General features: G+C 41.0%; 2 protein-coding genes across 2 annotated transcripts; both read left to right on the top strand.

Moving 5' to 3' along the window:
- The first annotated feature begins 3,140 nt into the window (after positions 1-3,140).
- On the top strand, positions 3,141-12,379 carry LOC143877221 (NADH dehydrogenase ubiquinone 1 alpha subcomplex assembly factor-like protein (DUF498/DUF598)). Its single transcript, XM_077379143.1, has 7 exons — positions 3,141-3,448; positions 3,609-3,680; positions 8,163-8,279; positions 10,311-10,345; positions 11,529-11,629; positions 11,930-12,033; positions 12,116-12,379. Exons 1-6 carry the CDS (start codon positions 3,345-3,347, stop codon positions 12,014-12,016), a joined length of 516 nt encoding a protein of 171 aa, XP_077235258.1. The 5' UTR covers positions 3,141-3,344; the 3' UTR covers positions 12,017-12,033; positions 12,116-12,379.
- A 6,900-nt stretch (positions 12,380-19,279) lies between these two features.
- Positions 19,280-26,023, top strand: LOC143877219 (ribose-phosphate pyrophosphokinase 1-like). The gene is made up of 9 exons (XM_077379141.1): positions 19,280-19,602; positions 19,989-20,156; positions 20,299-20,547; positions 20,940-21,083; positions 21,249-21,416; positions 23,076-23,145; positions 23,326-23,407; positions 23,993-24,152; positions 25,503-26,023. Exons 1-9 carry the CDS (start codon positions 19,489-19,491, stop codon positions 25,539-25,541), a joined length of 1,194 nt encoding a protein of 397 aa, XP_077235256.1. The 5' UTR covers positions 19,280-19,488; the 3' UTR covers positions 25,542-26,023.
- Positions 26,024-26,455: the final 432 nt, after the last annotated feature.

Raw genomic sequence — 26,455 nt, 5'->3', positions numbered from 1 at the left:
GAAATCCATGCTTCTTTCAGAGTAGGTTTTAAGTAGAGAAATAGTTGGAGTCGGAAGAATAAAGGAAAAGAGTTTTAGAGTTAATAGATTTTATATCTATGAAGAATTAGAATTTGAGTCGGACTCCGAATCGGACATGAATATGAAGAATGCTGCGAGACTACGAGAAACCTCTTATCAGAGTTTATAAACAACACGGAATATTACATAGAAAAAACCTTGGAAGACTATGATAACTGAGTTGAAGGTGGGGCCATCTGCAACACCCAGTGTGGGGCCCACGCATGGTAGAACCACATCACATGTGGCAAGCATTCATTGGTTGCTCAACTAAGGTGGGCCTATATGTGGTGGACCCCACCCATAGTTTAGAACGCACATGTAATCATCCACACAACTTGTGTGGGCCTCCCCTATATATGGATCCCGAAAGTAATGGAGTCTCAACTAAAGTGGGCCCCATTTGTGGTGGACCAAAACAAAATTGGGGCCCACAAGTAGCCACGCACGAACCCATTGTCGCCCCTGGCCGGCTGGCCCCATGTTATGTGGGTCAACCCATAAAAAAGCCCCCATGTGCAGATACTGATCTTTGGTTGGAGATAAAGTAGACAGAATTAAGGGGTCCATGGGCCATAACGTAAATAGGTTGTGCCCAAAAAATCATTTCCATAGGATGATCCCAACCTTCCGATCTATAGATGAACTGCATATTATGAAACCTCTATAGATCGGAGGGCAAGAATCATCCTATTGAAATGATTTTTGGGGCACAACATATTTAGGTTGTGTTCCATCACATGGACGGTTTGGATCATCCTACGATGTGGTCCCTACAGAACTTTTTGAAAAATATGGGATTATAAGGGGTTACACCATATAAAATCTCATTCTTTGGATCTTACTTCTTCCGTCTCTTTCACTATCCATTTCAAATCGGAGTGTCCTATTGGGTCCTACTTACATTTTACACGTTAAGACTCTCAGAAGAGGGCAAGCAATTAGCTATGAGGGTGAGCCATAGCGGGAGTTACGTGATAGGCTATGGACTCGAGTCAATTGTGAGAGAAGGAAGAGATGAGGGTGAATCGAGAGCCTAACTAGGAATTGTTCTGAAAAATGCATGACTTATTTCTACTAAAATAACCCTAAAATAACACTTACAGTCATACAAAATTAGAGGGCATTTTCATAAGGGAAATGATTTTAGCGCTCTAGTGTTTTGCTAAACATGCGCTCCACTTGTTTGTCGTGTGGAATATAAAAGATTTTAAGAGTTTTTGAGAACCGTAGTATCATCTGACATCCCTTTATGACGGTCTCATCAATTTTTGTTTGTTGCCTCGATCCGATCAATAATAAGTTATAGGATCCCGTAATGTGTACATTGATGATGGATCCCGGTAATGTGTCTAAGTCTCATTTGTTAATGTTCGGATTCAGGCGGTCCATTGGACTGTCTGGGTCCATTTGACAGCCCTACTAGCAGTCAAAAAGGTTAACCAGACAACTACTAAGTTCTCTTGGTTCATTGAAATGTTTACGGAAAGCGCACATTAGCTAAAATTTTGAACAGGCGCATGTCTTAATTTAGGGGTGCAACTTGGTCAGGTTGAATCAGGTTGAGGCCAACCCTAACCCAACCAGAGATTGCATTCCCTCAACCCTAACCCAACCCATCTAACCCAAAATTGGTTCGGGTTCACCTAGGGCCAAACAGAAAAATGCAATAGCTCAGAAAATAGAGATCCAATTAGAGGACAGAAATCGGGTTCGGGTCTGGTCGGGTTGCCAAGGCCACAACCCTAACCCAACCCGAAATTAAGCCAAACCAACCCGCAAAAATGCCAATCCAAACCAAGCCAAAATCCATTTCAAAGGATAAAAATGGTTTACCAATTTTCAGGGAAATCAATGCAACAAGACAATTATATCCAATGATTTTCATTAGACAAACTTCTCCCTGCTCTCATTTGCTACCTTCTTTTTTGCTTTCAGCATATCTGGAAGTAAAAATAATCGATTCCTTTTCATGAGCATGATAAATCGTCAGAAAACTGAAATGGGTTCATATTTGAGACTGTTTTCAATGAATTTTGGATTTTTATGTTTTGGTTCAATGAAGAAGATGAAACCCAATGGATGAATTTATCAAACTTCTGAGATGTGAACACAATGGAAACTTCTGGAAGAACATATCAAAATAAGCATCAACTGCAAACCAAAAGAGGTAAACAAAAGTTGCGATCATCCCATGGAAATGATTGTAGGGACACAACCTATTTACGTTGTGGCCCAATAAGCCGTCTCTTTTTTACCTAAAGCCCATAGCCCAGCACCCTAATCACGGGTCAAGGCCCACACCAAATAACCACTGAGACCATATGAGAGAATCTTAAGAAATTATCAAGGCAACAAAACAATTCAAGCACAATTAGTACATTATCCTCCCCTATAATCCAAACATATAAACAACGTTTCAAGGATCACTCGAGCTTGGCATTACATATTAATTCAAGTCAAGCACAATTATTACATTATCCTTTAACTATAATCCAAACCTATAGACAGCAATTCGAGGATCAATCGAGATGGCATTACAAACTAATTCTATTAAGAGGAAAACCACACAACATATTCTACTAAACCTTACCTGTCTAAAGGTGAGATTGTCTCCATCTTAAATTCCCAGATTTTACAAACACAAAAGAAAAGAAAATGTTAAGGAACAAAAAAAAATTCAAAACTTGTCAATATTCTTGCCGATAGTAGTCAAATCGGTTTTTTCTAAATCTTGAGAGGAATTAGACAAATGGATCCCCATTCCTCCTTCCTATTAATCTTAGTAATGGTTTGAGCCTTCCTTATGTGACGGAGGAGGAGGAAGGGTTTTATGTTTAGGAGAAATCTACCCGCCTCACAACTTCTCTTTGCGATGGAGTATTGATTTTGATAATGCTAAAAAAGATGACAAGACCCAGCAATGGCGGGAGCCTCCTGCACTGGGCCGCCCCTTTTTTTAAAAAAAAAAAAAGGATGACAAGAGAAATCTGCCAATAATATTAACATGGTTTGAGGAGGTAACAAGACGTGGGTTTAAAGTGGGTGAATTTCTCCAAACTCAGGGTTTTGATCTGCTTATTGGTTGATTGGAATTTGTCAAGGGTTTGGGTTTATGAAGGGTTTCAAAGATGAGCAGCATGGGTTTGGAGTCTGTTTTGTTAAAACAACAAATCGGGCTGAACCAGTCGGGTTCGGGTTGAACCCGACCCAAGGTGCACCCCTAGTCTAAAACTCTTAATAAGCTACGTAGAAACGAGAGAGAGAGAGAGAGAGAGAGAGAGATGGGCTCTACGAGATACAGGGCAGCGACGACATTGCCGTTACTGATTAGAAACCTCCGGAAAGAATCCCCAAAGCCCTCCAATCAAACCCTTCCTTCTCTAAGGTCTCTCTTTCTCTCTCTCTCTCTTCTTCATGACCTAGGGTTTTCTTTTCTTTTCTTTTCTTTTCTTTTCTTTTCTTTTCATGCTCGTTCCATGTATCTTTTTAACTTTTCTTCTTTCTCGTTTCCTTATTTTTTGTTTGATTTTTCATTGTTACGGAAGGCGTGCCTTTTCTCTCTACGATCAGATCAATCTCATTGACAGCGTTCCCGAAGACCAATTGCGTTTCCAAGGGTAATTTCTTTCTCTTCCTTTATTAATCACATTTCTTTCTGCATTTTAATCTTCAATATCAATAAATCTGCTCAGGTCCTGTTTGGATTTCAAGAAGAAAAAAAATTCCAACTTATTCCTGGTTCGGGAGATTTTCGTTATCATACAATCATTTTGCACTATGTTATCCACTATTGTAAAAGATTCCTTTACCCTTTCCTTTTTATCTGTCATCATCATTATATCTTGTGATGGCCAACTTATTCCAAGTGAGAGACCAAGATAGGTAATTGAGAGTCAAATGGCTTTGTGCCTAAAGATCATGGCAAGAGAGAGAAATTCACCCACTTTAAACCCACGTCTTGTTACCTCCTCAAACCATGTTAATATTATTGGCAAATTTCTCTTGTCATCCTTTTTTTTTTTTTTAAAGGGGCGGCCCAGTGCACGAGGCTCCCGCCATTGCGGGGTCTTGTCATCTTTTTTAGCATTATCAAAATCAATACTCCATCGCAAAGAGAAGTTGTGAGGCGGGTAGATTTCTCCTATACATAAAACCCTTCCTCCTCCGTCACATAAGGAAGGCTCAAACCATTACTAAGATTAATAGGAAGGAGGAATGGGGATCCATTTGTCTAATTCCTCTCAAGATTTAGAAAAAACCGATTTGACTACTATCGGCAAGAATATTGACAAGTTTAGGAAAGTCCCTTTTGAAATTCATGAACATTCCCTTATAATCCTTTCCGGTTCCCTCGTGGTGGAAGGTGATTCCACTAGTGCTATCTCTTGGGTTCTTCATAGTTCGCCCGGTCCTTGGTGCCTTTATTTTGGAAGTGGCTGGTCATGACAGGAGATCAAGACACTGCTCACTCACTCGCCGAGATCAACCAACAATCTAGCGGACAGATTAGCTAAGGGCAGGGTGGATCAGACCCCAGTTTTATTCGGAAATTAACTTCCAGATTAGTGCAGTTGCATCTCTAGTTCTAGCTGTTTCTCTTATGGACATCACATCCTTGAGGGTTTTGTATCTTTTTTGATATATGAATGTTGTTTTATTTCAAAAGATCCATTAATACTCCCTGTAGGTTTTGTGTTTCATTAAATAAAAAGGACTTCACAGTGGTGATATAACCATAAGATTTTAGTCAAAACTTTTTGAAGAGTATATGCCATGCTAGTTGGCCTGATGAATATTAACTTCTACTGCCTTTTCTTTCCTAGGGATAAGAGTTCTGAACACAAAGTTTTCTTCAATATTAATTCTCATGTCTTGTGAAATCTATTAAAAACCTCTATGCTATCCTCTTTTAGACTGTCCCTAATTGTTGATCGAATGCCATTGGGAAATCAAAGCAGGATGTAAATGCAAGAGTAAATGCTAAGTTAGAGTATGGAGAACTACTTTGGAATCCAAAGGTTTTAGACTGAATAGGACTAAGACATAATATATGGAATGCAACTTTAGTAATTTAAGGAGGCGGGACGGGGATGTAGTAAATATGACTGGACAAGAGGTACCTAAGAGGGATATCTTTCGCTATCTTGGTTCAATTCTACATAAGGAAGGAGAGATTGAAGGGGATGTTAACCATAGAATAAGAGCAAGTTGGTTGAAGTGGAAGCTTGCCTCAGGAGTTATGTTCGACTAGGGGTGTAAACGAGCTGAGCCGAGCTTGGCCAGGCTCGGCTCGGCTCGTTAAGCTCAAAAGCCAGGCTTGGCTCGGGCTCGGGCTCGAACCAGGCTCGGCTCTGCTCGGCTCGGTCAGGCTCGGCCAGGCTCTCGAGCCTTATCGAGCTCGAATTATATTAATTTTACACCCCTCATTTTCCCCGGACAGCCCTATCTAGTGTTTTTTTACTACTCTTTTTACACTAGGGGGGTGGTTCAAGTAACAAATGAGGTTCCAAAAAAGAAGTGACATATTTTGCCTCCCCCTTTCACTCCCTAGACAACCCTTTTAGTGTATATATTAATATATAATATATATATTTAAACATATTAAATTCTTAACGAGCCTTAACGAGCCGAGCCGAGCCGAGCCTGGCCTAACTCGGGCTCGGCTCGGCTCGTTAAGGATTCGAGCCGAGCTTTTTCTGAGCCGAGCTCGAGCGAGCTTCCGAGCCCGAGCCAAAATTGACACCCTTATGTGCGACTGTAAAATCCCTACCAAGTTGAAGGGAAAGTTTTATAAGACAATTGTGAGGCCAACCATGCTGTACGGCTCAGAATGTTGGGTCACCAAGAAGCAGCATGTGCATAAGATGAGTGTAGTAGAGATGCGAATGCTTTGATGGATGTGTGGCCACACATGGTTAGATAGAATTAAAAATGAAGACTTTCGTAAAAAGGTGGGGGTGGCACCAGTTGAGGAGAAGATGAGATAGCACCGCTTAAGATGGTTTGGACATATCCAACGTAGGCCTTTGGATGCTCCGGTGAGAAGAGGTGACTCGTGCCAAATTGATGGAGTAAAAAGAGGTAGGGGCAGACCGAAAATAACTTGGGTAGAAACAGTGAGGAAAGACTTGATAGCTAGGAACATAACATAGAACATGACCTTGGATATGATAGAATGGAAGAAAATGATCAACGTAGAAGAACCCAACTAGAACCAGGATTAGAGTCAGGTAGATTCCATTCACCTTCTTCATGAAATTTTTCTAAAGGATTCATTTAGCTGACCCCAACTAGTTTGGGACAAAGGCTTTGTTGAGTTGAGTTGAGTTGAGTATGCCATTGGGAAACCATTTGGTCAAGGTGTTGCATCATTCTCCATAATAAATATAGCTTCTTGTTGTATGAGAAACCCTTAGTTGTGATAGGGGCGAAGGGACTTTTTGAACGTTATCCCTTTAGTGCACGAGGGGAAGGGTTTCCCTTTGTGGTTGTTGGATGCATCGGAGGGTGTTTTGGACTATATTGAGGGCAAGGTGATTTCCATTCAGTATGTCTATCTGTCGGCTAATGGTTGTGCGGACGGATTAGCTTGTGGTGGAGTGCATGGAGAATCTCTCGCTATCCATGATCACATCCCGTTTGTTGATCAGGGCCAAGTGTAGTTTTCTTTTTGCCCGATGATGTCATCCTGTAATTCCCTTTTTATTCTTAATAAATCTGTTATTTCCATTAAAAAATATGTATAACTTCTCAATTCTCCTCATTGAAACTTCTCACCATCTTACCTTGTCACAATGTATCTAGGTTTTGCCCCAGGTTCCTCTCCTTGATTTAGACCGACTTGAAATAATTAGCTGTTGCACTTTTGACTTATTATTTGTTCACAATCAATGTTTCACCCACCTTGATACATTGGATACAAGTCAGTCCCCTTATAGCATTGGCCATTTGGTGGAAGAAGGCTGTGATTTTCTCACGTTCTTTTTGCCAAATAGCCCTACATTGGATACAAGTCCGTCCCCTTATAGCATAGGCCATTCGGTGGAAGAAGGCTGTGATTTTCTCACGTTCTTGATGCCAAATAGGCAAATCCCCTAGATTTTTGCCTCCAACTAACCTCCACCTTCCTAAGAATATTTCTAGACTCAGTTTTTGTACTGACACTTGCCATCCTGGTTTCTCTTATACACTCCTACTTTCTTTCGTTATATTGATGCTCTCTATCCTTTCCAAGGTTTCCTCCTATTAATAAGAACACTGTCAACAGTATTTTCACTATGCTCCTTCAATGTTTTCTTTAATTCAGCTTCAACAAGAGCCAGCAATGCACCCAGAATCTGGACTGTTGCACCCAGAATCTGGACCGCTTCACCGCGGCAATCTAAGCAGTCTGATCGTGTTGCCTATACCCAAGCCATTGAGGATTCACCAATCATTCTGCTGAAGTGTGAAGGAATGTGGGGGCAACAGTCGATCTTTTTGTTTACATTGCCAAAGATTCCATGGAACGTGAGCTTTTCTGTAGGTAATAAAATAGTTGCTGGCATAATAAGCATATGATTCTATCAGCTGTAGAATACTTAAGCAATTACTAGCAATAGGGAACCATATAAAGAAATTTAGTAGAAAGGTGGCATTACATTAGTTGTGACGGTACCAGTCTCCTACATTAGTTACAACTGTAAAATGCTCATACACCATCTTCTCAAGAATAGAGGAGAATCATTAACCATATTGAAAATTGAAAACTTCATATGCTGCTTCTCAGAAATTTTGCTTTTATATGGAGCAGGGAAAAAAACCCCTGCTCCACTTGAATATGTCCATTTGATTGTCATGTGGTAATTATTTCATTCATCACTCTACTCTAGTGATTTTGACTTTTTTTTCACACCTCATTTCTGATCCTCTTTTATTTTCTATATCATTTGCATTATTTTCCATAACAGTTGATGCATCTTACTTGTACAATTCTTGTTTTGCACTATATTGTAAAGAAATATTGGCTTTTGCTAAGATCCTTAACTATGTGCTACTTCAGTGTATTATCTTTTGAGATTATTTACCATTTTCCACTTGCATTGTTCCTCTCTTCCTAGGTATACAGACACCGGATTTACAGTAAATGGTGTTAAGTATGAAGGTAGCTTGCTTATTGTTGACAAATTGCTCATGTCGTGGAGTCCCAAAACATTTTCAGAGATTAATATAGACAGGTATGTTTAAAGTTGCTTCTTTATGCTAATGCCTTCTTTGGTGATTGTTGAGTGGGAAAAAGTTGTGTCACATCTGTTATTTTATTGATACCTTTGTTTTCTTTGAGTAGAATTCATTCTTCTAGTAGTTTTATGTGAACCAGAAATTTAAAGAATATTTATGTTGGAACTTGGGAGTATGCACGTAGTCATGCTATCTAGATCTGACAAATAAACAGTTTGCAATCCAACCATCTAGATCAACATCCAAATCATTGACCTAAGCTGGGATTTCTGCTCAGTGTCCTTCAGTTAAGAAAGAAAGAAAGGAAGATTGGGAAATAGATAAAAAGATACGGAGTGCTAGCATGAATCCTTTTGCACATTTAACAGAAGAAATCTGGAAAACATTAAAAAAAATTCAGAACGAACCACTGTTTAAAAACTCCCAGTCAATGATCGATTCATCTGAGACCACTCAGTTTTACCTTGGCTGAGTTCTCTTTTAAGTCTGAATTTGGCCCTTCTGAGTAAATAGATAACTCTTAGATTCGCTCCACGCTAATGAAAATTTGTCCGCATCAATCATTGACCCTCCCGAGTCAATTCTGTCTTACCTTGACCGAGTTCTTGTCCGACTCCAACTTTCAAAACACGGATGCGGGTCAAAACACGGCCAAAACAATTCCTAGTTGATTCGGCATGATGCGGTCGAGTGCTCAGTTGACACGGCTGAGTATTAGGTTGACGCGGTCATAACTCAGGAGAGAGTCAAAGGCGTTTTGATTGACTTTATAGGGAAACACACGGACTCGGAGAAGAATGCTGCCAAGGTAAATGAGAGTCAACTTGGGGGAGTTTTGAAACTATGGTCCAGATGTCAATAGGCTATTTTCTGTTTTCATGTGACTGGGTGGTGTTTTATGGACTTTTGTAGGTCGAGCTGAGGTGGTTTATGTGGATTGGTTCCCATACATTTAGTATTCACTATTCAGTCTTCAACAATGGGTATATAGCCTCTTTGATTAGATTCCTAATTGCATCTCACTCTTGAGTCAGCAATTGCGATATCAGTGGTGTTCATGAAAAGGCACCCTCTTGGAAATTGCAATGTTTCATTGGCATGAGGCATTTTGCATTGACCCTTTGAACATGGTTTAGTTGCAAGTTGGGATGTTCCTTGTCTTCACTTGATGTACGCCAGAAGGTTCATTTAGAGTTTGTGTTCTTGTATTTAGTAAGCATTGTTCCGTCTTGGTATGGAATTGATATTGCTAATATATTCAACACATTGACTTTTGTCTTATGGTATTCACATCCTATCCTTCGGATGGACACTCATCCCACCTTTACTACCAAAACAAAAGAAATGGCCCACTCAAACAGAGGATCACAATGTCATTAGTGGTGTGGATCACTTGGCTACGGCTATGTTTGTCATGACTAAGGAATTAAAGTGCTTTGCATCACCTGTCCAGGTACAGAAACATGCAACACTGGTGCACACAGAACAACTGCCACTTTTGCACTTGGTACAAGCATATATCACCCGGTTAGAACATTGTAAAACTCGACAAATCCCCAAATGTAGAATTTTGTGGGTTTGTAGTATGTTTTAGTCAATTTAAGGAATTCTTTCTTCTTCTTTTTTGAGAAAAGGTGAATCTAATTAGACATGTCACCGTGTATGTTTGCCCTATTCGTCAAAAATTAAAAGCAAATATGAAGCTTCTTGTTATCTTCCTCGGGGAGGGTGGGGGGGGGGGGGAGAGGTGAAGAAAGTAAAAGCATTCATATCAGACAATTGCATGTTTAAGAGTGGCAGTATCATCTTGCCCATAAAAAAAAGAGTGTGGCAGTTTCATTCCCTTTAAAAAATTTCTATCATATTAATGGTATTCGTAATGTGTTACGCAAATATCATGTTTTATTGCATACAAAAAAATTTCTATTGGGATGGGTAGAACTATTGTAGTTGTGTGTTTAAGTGAGAAGTCATGCATATGTTGGTTTTTATTACTAATGCTTGGAATTTTCTGAATAACATTGCAGTTTGTCCATGTTCCAACTTCTGCGACCTGTACCGGGTGAGTATCCAACCAGCATTTTCTTTCTCAGCAAGTCATAATTACCTTGGCCGCCAAGTAGCTGCACTGTTTACTAATTCTTGCATAACATCATTGTTGATTATTCTGCTACTTGATCGACATTCATGCTCCTTCTTCTATTCATGAGTCTAGTTGCACTTCAGGCTACTTAAAACATCGGGAATGTAACTTGTAGAAAGAGAAAACAATGGGAAAATTTTACTTCTATCCTGTCTATTCAAAATTAATTTTAAAAATAAATGTAAAAAGTCGCCTAGGATATGGTGGCATCTGTAAAAGATTTAACTGACCAGTGTGTCATGACTGTTGTTAGCAAGGGCCTTCTTGGATTAGACTTTTTTTTTCGTCCAGGAAACATATTTGCTCTGTTCAAATTGGATAAAAATTTTCCAAAATGATTACTGGAAAACACTGATCTGTCACTTTGCTATGTCTATCCTTCAAAACGTGGCCAAAGAAAATTCTAGTCGACTCGACACGACGCGGTTGAGCGCTCGATTGACGCGGTTGTGTGATCATAACTCAGGAGAGTCAAAGGAGTTTTGGTTGACTTTGTTGGGCAAAATGCAGACTCGTATAAGAATGCGGCCAAGGTAAAAGGGAGTCGGCTCAAGAGATTCCACAATGAAGCGGGGGAGTTTTGAAACTATGATTGTAATTGCTGAAAACCAAGTTTGCATCACTGCTAATATTTTTGTGGCATCCGTTCAGATACCGTTAACGAGCATTTGTTTGGTGCATGTAGCCTGTCCAGCCAGTCTGTCTGTGTTTTTGTCTGTTGTTTAAAGTAATCTCTTGTTGTTGGGGAGCCTAGCAGTTTTTGGGCTATCCTTTGCGAATTATTCTGAGGTTCGACACATGTTATTCAAGATGCTGCCACCCGTCATTGTCATGTCCTAGGAACCATATCCTCAACTGTGTAATATAAGAAGAATTAACTGCGGAAACCGTATATTTTCTTGACGTGATAAGGCCAAAATCTATCCTTTTTGTTCCTTTCCCTTGTTTGCTTCAGTCTGTTTTCTGTTGTAGATGATCTCTTTGGGTTTCTGTAGTGGTGCTTTCTCTCTTTTTGTACTAAACTCCTCCCATTCCCATCTGCAAGGTGAAACATATGCAACTAATTTTATGGAAAATATTTACTTCTTGTAATTGTTTTCAGAGATTCTAATTATTGGCTGTGGAAAACACGTGGAACAAGTAAATCCTGAGCTTCGACGCTTCATTCGTTCCACCGGCATGAAATTGGAAGCAGTCGATTCGGTCAGCTACTTAGCTTTTCTTTCTTAAATATCATTATCATTATTTCGTCCCTGTCATTGCTGTGATCATCATAAACCATAACCGCCATCACTAATCATTACCACATGACCCACTGCCGCCGCCGCCACTACTGTTTTCTTTGCTTGGCAAGCTGGCTTGAACCCACACTCTCACGTTTGCCACACAAAGCACCATCCAACTCGGATACGGGCTAAAGCCCAACTCCCTAGTACTAATACTATTACTATCAGCTACTGCTTCTGGTGATGTTTTACTTTGTTTTCCATTCTTTACCGACAGAGAAATGCTGCATCGACTTTCAATATATTGAATGAGGAAGGAAGAATGGTGGCAGCTGCACTTCTCCCATATGGAGTTTCTTCATGAAACTGCACCAAAATCCTGTATGTAAACAAGTTGTTGTTTGTAAATCGCTTTTCAGTTTGAAATGTTTGATTGCTTTTTGTGTTGAATTTTTCTTAACAGAAAATCTATGGTAAAAGAAACTGATAGCTTATTGCTGCTGGTAGAGGGGCTCAATTCAAAGACATGGTGGCTTCTATTTTCAAAATAGGTTTTCCAAGATCACCCTCTCTTTTTCCCTTGCCCCCGTTGGGTTCACATCTTATTAGGGAACATGCTTTTTCCTACATGCTATTTTATGGAATAATTTTTATTTCTCAGTTAGGTATGGTCATGCACAGTTCAGATTGCAGATGAGACATTGATTTAGATTTCAGATATTTGGCATGGCTTTTTTTTTTTTTTTTTTTTTGTTGGGGGGGGGGGGGGGGGGGGGGGGGGGTGTGAAAGAAGGCAAAATGACGTTTGCCATGTGTTGGACCCGAGACTAATTTTGAGATTTCTGTCCAAATGGAAGGATTGATATGTTGATCCAATCTGATCAGGCAGCTCGGAGGCTTGGATTGAGCATCTGCTCAACCTTTCTATGTAACTGCTGTCTCTGCTTATGTCACCTTCCTTAACTAGATATAGGTGTGATGTTCTTGTTTAAAACCCAAAGATGAATTGCAAGATTGTAATTTATTTTGTTGCTTCATTACAGTAGTCTTCTTCTTTTGCTAATTGACAGTCACTAATAGCCAAAGACAAAAGGGAAATGCCAACAAGTGATTTTGACTTTTGAAAATCCTTTTTCCAGTTTTGATGCATGTTCTCATTTGCTAACAGTGATAATTTACCTAGCACAGTAGATCTCATCTGTAACTTTCTGAGGGTGGTTGACATTTCATCAATTATCTTTGTAGTAGTGATTTGTTCTCGCTAATTCACCTTCACAACTCGCTGCCTCACCTTTAATTAAAAGGCTTAGGGCCCATTCGGCAACGGTTTTCATTCTCCTGCTGAAAGAGCAGTAGAAACGGGGAGAGACAGAATGAGAATCACCGGAATCAAATTTACAATGCTTAAAAAAAAAAGGGGTGAAAACTTGTTCTCTGCATCATGGGCACACCCTACTGTTTTTCCCCTTCCTTTCCAAATCCCTCTTTTTTATTGGATTCTCTTTTTCAAAGCTTGCCCCTATCCTCCTGCATTTTCATTAAAATGAAGCAGAAAATTAGGCTGCTTGGCTCAATGGCAGAACATATATAAAAAAAAAACCTAGATATTTCTCTGCAATCATCACTGACCCTTCCAGACTGAACAAATCAAGAGTTCTCATGTTTCTTGGTGGATATTACGATATGACTCTTCATCTTTGAATTGCTACTTATTTACATAATTTGAAAGGCTTCATGATTTGCACTGAATTCAAATAATTTTTTTGTTTTTCTACTTAGTTAACTTTGTTCAATGTTTTGAGTCTTGACATGCCACTGATTGGCTGGGATAATTATCTGATTGCAAACATATACCGTGGTCTTCCATTCCACGTTTAGTTGTGATGTGAGATGAATCTATCTCGGTTTTGTTGTTCTGATCAGTGAATGGAATTGGGAACTCTGGATCACTGATTTAAAGAGTCAATCCCTTGGCTGATTTCTTTTTCGAGTCCCAGTTTTGTCCTAAGAAGCTGATCAAAATCCTTGTTATGAATCTCCTAATTTACTAAAAAGTTAACTGCATCAATCATTGAGTTCTCGGAGTCTTGAAACACTTCTCTGGATTGATCCCTTGCCATGTCAGGCAGGTCCCATCACTCAGGCCCTGTTTGTTTTAGATTTTGAGAATCGATTGTTAGTCCAAAACTGATTATTAGAGTAAAAAATAAAGGTGAATTTGAGTCCAATAATCAGTTTTTACTCACGTTCTGTTGTCAAATTCCACAACAGACAGGTTTCTTCCGGACTCAGTTTGTTTGGATGGGCACTCTTCCAAAGTTGATAATTAGAAATCAACGCCCAATAATAAATGTAAATTTGAGTCCAATAATCAATTTTTGACTGACATTCTGTTCTCAAAATCGAAAACAAGCAGGGAAAACAAGCAGGGCCGTAACAAATAAACTTCCTCCGGTCTAAGTTTGGATGGATATTCACCCAAAGTTTTTCTCTACAAGGAAACCGGATGCAACTTGAGCCGGGTTTTACCTGACCCGCATCGAACTGACCCAAAAGTACCATGGATCGGGTTTAGAAATCATGGGTCTTGGGTAGGGTCGGGTTTTAAATTGGAAAACCCGACTCAATCTTGGGTAGGGACGGGTTTAAAGAAAAAAAAGCCGAAACCCGACAAATGGGTGTATTGTGACTTTCTTAAATATCTCTTGGATAATATAGAAAATTATTTTCCAATATATTGAGACAATTGTTTTCATTGAGGTGATTATGTCTGTTATTTGAAAATATAGTATCCATCCTATAGTAGATGACATAAATTTAGAGATTTTTGGTGTGGGGATTTGTTTTTTTTTCCTACAATCTTTAAAATTAGTCACTATCCCACGCTAAAAAAAGAAAAGAAAACCCGACCCGACCCAACCCAACATGAGAAACTATCTTGCGTAAGGTCGGGTTTACGAATCTCGGGTTTTCCAGTAAAAAATCAGACCCGATCCGAGATAATTCTCGGATAGGGTAGGGTTTTGGAAAGCTCGACCCAAGTTGCACCCCTTCAAAACCCTGTACCAATGGTTACTTCTATCTTGATGGTACACCATATTTTTATATTGGCAATTCTCATTTCAAATTCTCTCCTCATCTGAAAAATTATAACCCTTATTTCTTTCTTTTCCCTACCAATGACTCTTCTTCTGTACAACGTCTAGGCATCTCGTCCATGAATCCCATTATGTTAGGCCATAGCCGAAACTCAAACAATTAGACAGTCCTAACCCATGCAATAAGAAAAATGTTATCCCTTGAATGTGGAAACCTGCTCAATTACTGTTCAACTGTATATTTATGGTCCCTACAAGACAAAACCGTCCCATTCAACGTTAAATTTGGGCATAGAAATCCATGAAACTGCCTACCAAGTGACTGATTCAGATCGTCCTATACATGCCAGTTGCCACAGCCCTTTTAAGTTAACTACATAAAGGGGTATTCTTTAATAACTTCAAATTTTAAACTTTACAAAAAAAGCTGTCCTTTACACTGTTACCAACACCATAAATAAGAAGTGAAAGCAAACATAAAAAAACGAAAGAATGTTGTTAACAGACCCGTGAGAAAAGATCAAATTAAGAACACGTTACAAAGGTTTGCCTAACACCAAGTTCTATATATACTCACTGTCTGAACTACACCCAACGAACCCAAGCCTCATCCTAGCAATTCTTATAAGAATGGCTAGAATGAGTAAAGCAAGACAGATATCGGTCCTCTTGATCTTGTTCTGCATGGCCATGGCAACGTGGGCAGAGGCCGGATCCGCCCCGGATAAAAACGAAAAACAAACTTTTGGATGGCCATGGCCATGGATCTTGCCGCCTCCAGTGTTAGACCCTCGGATCCAAGCATGTTGGGCGTCTCTCTATAATATAGAAGGGTGTGTGCCCGAGATTTTCAACGCTTTCATTAATCACCAGGTCCGATTGGGCCCGGCATGTTGCAAGGCCATCAACGACGTTGGTGAGAATTGCTGGCCTAAGATGTTCCTACCTTTCCACCCTCTCATCCCTCCATTTATAAAGAGTTTATGTGGTTCACGAACTCCACCCCCTCCTATTAAGGGAACACCACCACCTCCCTTAGCCATTCCACCCATTGGAATTGAGGGAACACCACCAGCCGCTCCGCCCACCGGTATTGAGGGAACACCACCGGCTCCCTTAGCTGCTCCACCAATTGGTACCGAGGGAACACCACCAGCTCCTTTACTCGCTCCACGCACTGGTATTGAGGGAACACCACCGTCCACTCCGCCCACCGGTATTGAGGGAACACCACCGGCTCCCTTAGTTGCTCCACCTACTAGTACTGAGGGAACACCACCGGCTCCCTTAGTTGCTCCACCTACTAGTACTGAGGGAACACCACCGGCTCCCTTAGTTGCTCCACCTACTAGTACTGAGGGAACACCACCGGCTCCCTTAGCCGCTCCACCCACTGGTATTGAGGGAACACCTCCGGCTCCCTTGCTCACTCCACCCACTATTATTGAGGGACCACAACCGGCCACTCCGCCCACCGGTATTGAGGGAACACCACCGGCTCCCTTAGTTGCTCCACCTACTAGTACTGAGGGAACACCACCGGCTCCCTTAGTTGCTCCACCTACTAGTACTGAGGGAACACCACCGGCTCCCTTAGCCGCTCCACCCACTGGTATCGAGGGAACACCTCCGGCTCCCTTGCTCACTCCACCCACTATTATTGAGGGACCACAACCGGCCACTCCGCCCAGCAGTATTGAGGGAACACCACCGTCCACTCCGCCCACCGGTATTGAGGGAACACCACCGGCTCCCTTAGTTGCTCCACCTACTAGTACTGAGGGAACACCACCGGCTCCCTTAGTTGCTCCACCTACTAGTACTGAGGGAACACCACCGGCTCCCTTAGCCGCTCCACCCACTGGTATTGAGGGAACACCTCCGGCTCCCTTGCTCACTCCACCCACTATTATTGAGGGACCACAACCGGCCACTCCGCCCAGCAGTATTGAGGGAACACCACCGTCCACTCCGCCCACCGGTATTGAGGGAACACCACCGGCTCCCTTAGTTGCTCCACCTACTAGTACTGAGGGAACACCACCGGCTCCCTTAGTTGCTCCACCTACTAGTACTGAGGGAACACCACCGGCTCCCTTAGCCGCTCCACCCACTGGTATTGAGGGAACACCTCCGGCTCCCTTGCTCACTCCACCCACTATTATTGAGGGACCACAACCGGCCACTCCGCCCAGCAGTATTGAGGGAACACCACCGTCCACTCCGCCCACCGGTATTGAGGGAACACCACCGGCTCCCTTAGTTGCTCCACCTACTAGTACTGAGGGAACACCACCGGCTCCCTTAGTTGCTCCACCTACTAGTACTGAGGGAACACCACCGGCTCCCTTAGCCGCTCCACCCACTGGTATTGAGGGAACACCTCCGGCTCCCTTGCTCACTCCACCCACTATTATTAAGGGACCACAACCGGCCACTCCGCCCAGCAGTATTGAGGGAACACCACCGGCTGCTCCACCCACCGGTATTGAAGGAACACCACCGGCTCCCTTAGCCGCTCCACCCACTGGTATTGAAGGAACACCACCGGCTCCCTTACTAGCTCCACCCACTGGTATTGAGGGAACACCACCAGCCGCTCCGCCAACCAGTATTGAGGGAACGCCACCAGCTCCTTCAGCCGCTCCACCCACTGGTACTGAGGGAACACCGCCGGTTGCTACGCCCACCAGTATTGAGGGAACACCACCGGCTCCCTTAGCCGCTCCACCCACTGGTATTGAGGGAACACCACCGGCTCCCTTAGCCACTCCACCCACTGGTATTGAGGGAACACCCCTGGCTCCCTTAGTCGCTCCACCCATTGGTACTGAGGAAACACCACCAGCTCCCTTACTCGCTCCACCCACTGGTATTGAGGGAACACCACCGGCTGTTCCACCCACTGGTAGTGAAGGAACACCATCGGCTCCCTTAGCCGCTCCACCCACTGGTACTGAGGGAACACCACCGGCTCCCTTACTCGCTCCACCCACTAGTATTGAGGGAACACCACCAACCGCTCCGCCCACTAGGATTGAGGGAACGCCACTTGCCCCCTTAGCCGCTCCACCCATTGGTATTGAGGGAACACCACCGGCCGTTCCACCCACCAGTATTGAGGGAACGCTAGTTGCTCCCTTAGCCGCTCCACCCACTGGTATTGAGGGAACACCACCGGCCGCTCCGCCCACCGGTATTGAGGGAACGCCACCGGCTCCCTTAACCGCTCCACCCACTGGTCTTGAGGGAACACCACCGGCCGCTCCGCCCACCAGTATTGAGGGAACACCACCGGCTCCCTTAGCCGCTCCACCCACTGGTCTTGAGGGAACACCACCGGCCGCTCCGCCCACAAGTGTTGAGGGAACACCACTAGCTCCCTTAGCCGCTCCACCCACTGGTATTGAGGGAACACCACCGACTCCTGTAGCCGCTCCACCCACTGGTACTGAGGGAACACCACCGGCTCCCTTACTCGCTCCACCCACTGGTATTGAGGGAACGCCACCGGCCGCTCAGCCCACTGGTATTGAGGGTACACCATCGCCTCCCTTAGCCGCTCCACCCATTGGTAGTGAGGGAACACCACCGGCTCCCGTAGGCGCTCCACCCACTGGTATTGAGGGAACACAACCGGCCGCTCCGCCCACCGGTATTGAGGGAACACCTCCAGCTTCCTTAACCGCTCCGTCTACTGGTACCGAGGGAACCCCAATGGCTCCCTCAGCTGCTCCGCCTACTGGTACTGAGGGAAGACCAATGGCTCCGTCAGCCGCTCCGCCAACTGGTGCTGATGGAACGCCATTGGCTCCCTCAGCCACTCCACCCAACCGGTGTTGAGGGAATACCACCGGCCCGTGCTGAGGGAGTTGCACCGATGCCTACTTCGTAGAGTGGATTAGATTATTAGTGATTAGATTAGTTGTGGATGCTTCTTGGTTATGAGTTAATGCTTCTTTTTCCTCCTTTCAATAACAAGAGTTGTCTTCTTTCTTTGTTTTTTTTTTTTTTTCTTTTTAAAGTGAAAAATACGTGCTCAACATGTTTCAAATGAAAGATATGTGCTTATGTATCTCCTCTTTGTACTTTAAGAAGTTGGAAAGCATGCATTGATATCTAATGTGCAAGAAAAGATAGGAAACATCTTTTATACATTTGCCTGAATTGATATCTAATGCAAGAAAAGATAGGAAGCATCTTTTATACATTTCTTCTCTTGGATTTAAACTTTAAACGGTTAATTTCTCATTGATAAATGGATGTCATTTTATTTATTTCCATGCGCAAGTAAAAAGAGAAACGAAAATGGGTGGAAATATCATTTTATTATATTAATCCGATGGGAGATGATTTTTTCGCTCCACTGTAGGATAATACGCCCTCCCTTCAACGTGAATTGTGGGCAGACTCGAACGCTTATTGACGTCAAATCACGTTAAAAGGAGGGCGCATTATACTACAGTAGGGCGAAAATCTCATCGCCCAATTAGATTCAAAGGACCCCTTCCGATTAATTGCCGAGAAATCCAATCTCCGCGCGCCAAGGAGCTCTAACAGCAGCCGAGGAATTCAAACTCTCTGTCTCTCTCTAAAACCCTCTTCTTCTGTCTTTCTAAGTTCTAAATATCCAAAACCCGTTTGTGTACACCCCCAAGAGCACAAATATCCGTCTTAAGAAAAAAGAGAACACGAGGAAACCCTAGATCTTGAATACATTTGTCTCCTTTGAATCGACATGGCTTCCATGATCTTCTCCACTTCTTCTGTGATCTCTCCTTCCTCCCAGCCCTGCGGAAGTTTCGTATCGATCGACTCCCGATACAAAATATCCGTCCGAAACAACACCGTGGTTAGTTCTTCTTGTCGACGAAACCCTCTTTCCGAACTTTTCTTTCTTTCTTTTTTCTATCATTATTGGCGAGATTTAAATTACACCTTTCTTTAGTATTTATCAGGCTTTTTTGGGTTTTGGGTTTCAAATCCGTGATCAATTTGAAATTTAGGTTTAATCTGATTTGTAGAATCTTGGCCAAAAACAAAAGAATGAAAGACATTGATGTTAATAGAAGTTGATAGAGTTTGTTAGGGTTGTTATTCTTATCTTTATTAGTATTTCATTATGCATACAAAAAGAAATTTGTCCAACATTTCTCTAGAGTCTTTTGTGGCGAAAAGGTATTAGGGAGCATAGAGGTGAAGTTTTTCATGAAATGCTGCTTGTGCAATCTGTTGCAGAAGTGTAAATTGGTCGAACCATTGAAGTATGATAATGGGAAACCATGTATTCCGGTACTTAATGATCAGATGCTGCCCAATTTCTTCTCTTTGAAACAAGATACTGTTCGTCAAAACGATACAAGGCTGCGAATCTTCTCTGGCACGGCAAATCCTGCACTTTCTCAGGTAAATTGCAATGTAAATTTTGTTAGTAAATGTTAACCCAGATTAGATATATATATATATATATATATGCAAATTCTGATTATCATGTGAATTAAGGTTTACTGATTAATTGTTTACATTTTTGGTTCTGATATTTACCTAGGAAATTGCATGCTACATGGGTCTGGACCTTGGAAAAATCAAGATTAAGCGATTTGCTGATGGCGAGATTTATGTTCAATTGCAAGAGAGTGTAAGAGGTTGTGATGTATATCTAGTGCAACCCACTTGCCCTCCTGCGAATGAGAATCTTATGGAGCTCTTGATAATGATAGATGCATGTCGCAGAGCATCTGCTAAAAATATAACTGCAGTTATTCCATATTTTGGATATGCAAGAGCTGATAGAAAGGTAGCTGGCTTCTAAAGTAAACTATAGGGTTAATTTAGTCTGCCTGCAAATCTGTTTAGTATTTCACTTGGTATTCACAAATGATGTTGAAGAAACAACCAAGTAGCTTGGTAGTACATGCTGAGTTTCCTCTTTATGCTTGTGTCATAATTAATTATCAGAGTATCTTATTTATTTTACAATCTAGGAATCATCTTTAAATTCAACTTCATCACCTTTGATTGAAACCTTTAATCAACTTATTGTGGTATTATGCTACTAAAGCAATCGACAATAACATCATATGAAAAATTTCATCATCATCATTTATCCTGTCTCTTCAAATCCTTGTTCTGAATTTTAACCCATACTAATGTGTATATAATCTGCAAAATATATTCTTCTGATTTCAGACACAAGGTCGTGAATCCATTGCAGCGAAACTTGTTGCAAACTTGATTACTGAAGCAGGCGCAAACCGTGTGCTCGCATGCGATCTTCATTCAGGGCAGTCTATGGGTTACTTTGATATTCCAGTCGATCATGTATACGGTCAGGTAATCAGGACCTATTTAAGGGGCGTAATATTATTTTATTGATATCTTATGTTTATGGATTTTTACTTTCTTTATACTTTTGTTTAATTTAACCATGCTTTATGACAAAAATATCACGCCAGTTTGACTGATTGGTGAGTTACCATTTGTTTCGTGTGCCTGTAGCCTGTCATCCTTGATTACCTAGCAAGCAAGATTATCAGTTCAAATGATTTGGTAGTTGTCTCACCGGATGTGGGAGGTGTTGCTCGAGCTCGTGCTTTTGCCAAAAAATTATCTGATGCACCATTGGCCATTGTGGACAAAAGACGCCACGGACACAATGTTGCTGAGGTGACAGAATCTGTTTTCTGATGTAGTAATGGTTTTTAATTTTACGTTACAATAGCCAATTTTCAAGCAGACTTTGCAGGCTGTTTCGAGTTTAATCTGCTAAAGCGTTGCATGAAGTTGTGATGGTTGCTGAGAAATAGTAGTGAATTCATACAAGAATTTATGTTTTGAAAAGGCCTTCTGGCTTGATCATGCAAATACCTTTATCCATGTCAATAAGAAAAGCAACTTTCCTATCCATTTGTGGATGAAATATCCAAAACTGGATACTTTTGTTTTTTAATGATTACTGGATACTTTCATTGTAGTTGATCTGAAACTAATGTGCATATCTTGCTTGCAGTTTCATCTGGAGTAAACATCATTGGCATACCTTTCTTTGTGTCCCTAAGCATCCAATACTGTATATTTTGCTAGGTCTGCCAGCCAATGTGGGCTTTAACATTTTGCTAGGTTTGCCAGCTAATTTGGAGCTTCATTTCTTCAACTATCTTGATTTCAATTAGTCCTCTTCCTACAAGACCTTTTAAAGATCAGTTGCTTAAAGTCTAGCCCTTTTGTAAGCTTTTGGTCATTCTTTTATTAAAGCTTTTGTTCAGTAGCCTAAAGAAAATGTTAGAACTTATAAAATACCGCAGGCCATTTTCGACGAATCATACTGTACTTTTGCCATCTCAACCAGTTAACTGCTATGTCTAAACTCTAAAGGAGCTAAGATTCTGGCAACATATGGGATTTGATCCTGCTGTGGAACATATGGGAAGGAAGTCTAACTCTTGTTAGAAATCGTTTCCCACTATTGATTCTTGTTGTTTTGATACCAAATAATGTAAAGCAAATCTGTGATTGACTCTTTGATGCCAAATTATAATAAAAATTATACTAAAACTATGAATCAAGAATCTATGGTTAGAGAACTCCTTTTCCGTAAGTGTTGTCAGCCAGTTCTTGCAAAATCCTACTGTACATCATTTGGAAGTTGTTTGACCTATTCTGAGGTATCTCTAGGGAGCACCTGAAAAAGGATCTGTGTTAAAGAGAACCAATCACTTAAATGTTGAAAGTGTATCCCTGAAGATTGGGCAGGATTACCTTCATATAGATGATCAACAATAGGTTGTTGTACGTTTGTTGGAGGAAATCTTGTTACTTTGCGTAATAAGAAACAAAATGTAGTTGCGCAATCCAATGCAGAAGCAAAATATTGAGAAACCGCTATCACTAAAGACTATGATGGAAGAACTCAACTTCAAGGTTCCTCAACCTATGAAGATGCTCTACGACAATCAAAATGTCTGCCTGAAAACAAACTAACAAACTGTAAACTAGAATAACTTCTCAAACCAGTAACATTATTTGTTTTATATTTAAAGATTCCTATGGAAACATACAGTTACTTTGTTTTCTATAATTTGTGATAGCAGGAGTAGATTTCCAAAATACAAGTGCACTTTTCATCTTTTCTCCTTTGGAGGTGGTTCTTATTTTATTAGGTATATAAGTTTATGGGTATTATTATTCTGGACGGATACAAGAGCATCAAAAGCACTTTCCATTATTGATTGTATGATGTACGACAATAATTTCATGTTTTTATATTCCATTTTCAAAAAAAGTTGTTGCTGTCAATATCTGTTCCAATCTAATGCCACCATGCAGGTCATGAATTTGATAGGGGACGTCAGAGGAAAAGTAGCTGTCATGGTGGATGACATGATTGACACTGCTGGTGAGTAAAATCTTGCCGAAACCAATATACTTGTTCGCTTAAATGAAGAGTTGCTAAGTATATGAGAAGTGTCCCAGTGTTGCTTGATGCAGAACTTGTGGGTAGTTGGGTACTGGTCCTTTGATCTGTTATTGCACAATGAGCTCGACACATTTCACCTCTTGTGATGATTGAATCCAGGGACTATTGCAAAAGGCGCTGCTCTATTACATCAAGAGGGAGCAAGGGAAGTCTATGCATGCAGCACACATGCTGTTTTTAGGTATTGACATCTCTTTACTACGCCCATATACTTCTTGTTTATAGGTTCGTGAAAACATCTATAAATACTGGAAACTGTGTTAGTTGCCCTTTATTTAGTAAAATTACACATGATTCCCAGTCTTCCCAGTCTATGAAAATACTTTTTCCTTCTTCTTTCCTTCTTTTTTTCTCCCGTTTTGTCTTTTCAAGTGCAAAAATCTTTTTGTTTGCAGAAGCAATTAAGCGCCCACCTTGATAAAATTTAACCTGGATTCTTTTATTTGTACAAAATTTTATAAATACAACATTGGCTTGCACTTGAATAATTATGAAACTGACATGTATAGAATTGATGAACTATCTGGGCAGTTAGCCCATAATCCATGACTCATTGATTACCCATCATCCCTCAAAAATATGTGGGAAGAAGGTAAAAGGATGAAGCTAGAAAGTAAAATTAAGTTTGTCTTTGCTATTTGATTTTCATAATTAAGGGTTTCATTTTCAGCTGTACCATATAGCGACAGACTTAAATGTATAACGCATATACACCGTGCTATCTAACTAGTGGTGTTTTTTGTTGATGATGTCCATTCATTGGCAGCCCTCCTGCGATTGAGAGATTATCTAGTGGCTTATTTCAAGAAGTCATCATCACGAACACCATTCCTGTGATGGAGCAGAATTATTTCCCTCAGCTGACAGTTCTATCAGTAGCGAACCTTCTGGGCGAGACTATTTGGCGTGTTCATGATGACTGCTCTGTGAGTAGCATTTTTCAGTGATATGATTATAGTGCAATCAATTCATTTGCACAATTCACAATGGTTGTAACTCTTTATCTAGCTCCCTCGTTTTCCATTTTTTGGCTACTCCATTCTATCTGCCATTCATTCATTTCATTTGCTGTCCAAGATGCTTTCTTCCCAAAAATGTTCATCCTGAATTTTTCCCTCCCATGTGACAGAATATATGCATCTCTGAGTGTGTTAATGTAATCCATTTAGGGCATCTCTGAGTGTGTTAATGTAATCCCAAAAATGTTCACAATGGTTGTACTTGTAACTCTTTATCTAGCTCCCTCGTTTTCCATTTTTTGGCTACTCCATTCTATCTGCCATTCATTCATTTCATTTGCTGTCCAAGATTGCTTTCTTCCCAAAAATGTTCATCCTGAATTTTTCCCTCCCATGTGACAGAATATATGCATCTCTGAGTGTGTTAATGTAATCCATTTAGGGCCTGTTTGGATACCTCATATATTTTATTTGGATTTGGAATTGAGTTTTGAATACAAAATGAATAGATCCGGCAGCTCAAGTTGAGGGAGAGAGAGCGAAGGGGGTACTTCCGGAGAGGTTGAGCAGCAAAGAGGGTGAAGGAAACTCCCAGATCCGTGGATTTCCAATTTCTTATTTGCAGAGCTTATTTGGAAATCTGATTTTTTTCACTGTCAGTTGCTGAATTGGAAATCCAAGAATTTGATCGGATCCAAATTACAATGCAAAAAGGGCTACAAATGTGAGAAATCCAAATCCAAATCTTCTCTGCATCCAAACGGGCCCTTAGGGCTCGTTTGGATACCTCATATTTTGTATTTGGAATTGGAATTGAGTTTTGAATACAAAATGAATAGATCCACCAGCTCAGGGGGGGGGGGGGGGGAGGGGGGGGGAGGGAGAGAGAGAGGGAAGGGGGTACTTACTAGTGGAGGTGAGAGGTTGAGGAGCAAAGAGGGTGAAGGAAACTGCTAGATCTGTGGATTTCCAATTACTTATTTCCACACCATATTTGGAAATCTGATTTTTTTCACTGTCAGTGGCTGAATTGGAAATCCAAGAATTTGATCTGGATCCAAATTACAATGCAAAAGGGCTGCAAATGTGAGAAATCCAAATCCAAATCTTCTCGGCATCCAAATGGGCCCTTAATGAAATTTTGTTTCTCTGTTATCCTTCCTTTCCAATCCTCAAATATGCTGCCTTTTTCCAGAAAGAACATCTTGTTTCATCGGGGTTTGAGTTTTTCTTTATGTAAACTTATCAGATCAATGGTTCAAAGATCAATGGCACTAAGAGTAGCTTCGTATTGTACTTTTTTTTACTGATTGTCAGGGTACCTTTGAATCGTATTCCAGCCTGGGCATTGATTGAATCTCTTTGCTGGTGGAAACTGTTAAGAAAGTACTTGGGGTCGTCTTCCTCATCCCTCATTATCAGGTCCCACTCAGTCTAGCATATCCAGGAACACGGCAGTTTTATCGTAGTAGTTTCAATCCACCAAGGAAACCATCAGATTCTGTTTTTGTTGTATTTGAATTTTTTTTTGTTCCTTAACATTTTCTTTTCTTTTGTGTTTGTAAAATCTGGGAATTTAGGATGGAGACAATCTCACCTTTTAGACAGGTAAGGTTTAGTAGAATATGTTGTGTGGTTTTCCTCTTAATAGAATTAGTATGTAATGCCATCTCGATTGATCCTCGAATTGCTGTCTATAGGTTTGGATTATAGTTTAAGGATAATGTAATAATTGTGCTTGAATTGAATTAATATGTAATGCCAAGCTCGAGTGATCCTTGAAACGTTGTTTATATGTTTGGATTATAGGGGAGGATAATGTACTAATTGTGCTTGAATTGTTTTGCTGCCTTGATAATTTCTTAAGATTCTCTCATATGGTCTCAGTGGTTATTTGGTGTGGGCCTTGGCCCATGATTAGGGTGCTGGGCTATGGGCTTTAGGTAAAAAAGAGACGGCTTATTGGGCCGCAACGTAAATAGGTTGTGTCCCTACAATCATTTCCATGGGATGATCGCAACTTTTGTTTACCTCTTTTGGTTTGCAGTTGATGCTTATTTTGATATGTTCTTCCAGAAGTTTCCATTGTGTTCACATCTCAGAAGTTTGATAAATTCATCCATTGGGTTTCATCTTCTTCATTGAACCAAAACATGAAAATCCAAAATTCATTGAAAACAGTCTCAAATATGAACCCATTTCAGTTTTCTGACGATTTACCATGCTCATGAAAAGGAATCGATTATTCTTACTTCCAGATATACTGAAAG

The sequence above is a fragment of the Tasmannia lanceolata genome, unplaced genomic scaffold (genome assembly GCF_043159265.1).
Source record: "Tasmannia lanceolata isolate RefF3 unplaced genomic scaffold, GAP_Taslan_0.1 ptg000005l, whole genome shotgun sequence".
Taxonomy (NCBI): domain Eukaryota; kingdom Viridiplantae; phylum Streptophyta; class Magnoliopsida; order Canellales; family Winteraceae; genus Tasmannia; species Tasmannia lanceolata.
Note: the sequence above shows the minus strand (reverse complement) of the source record. Positions and strands in the feature narration are given on the sequence as shown.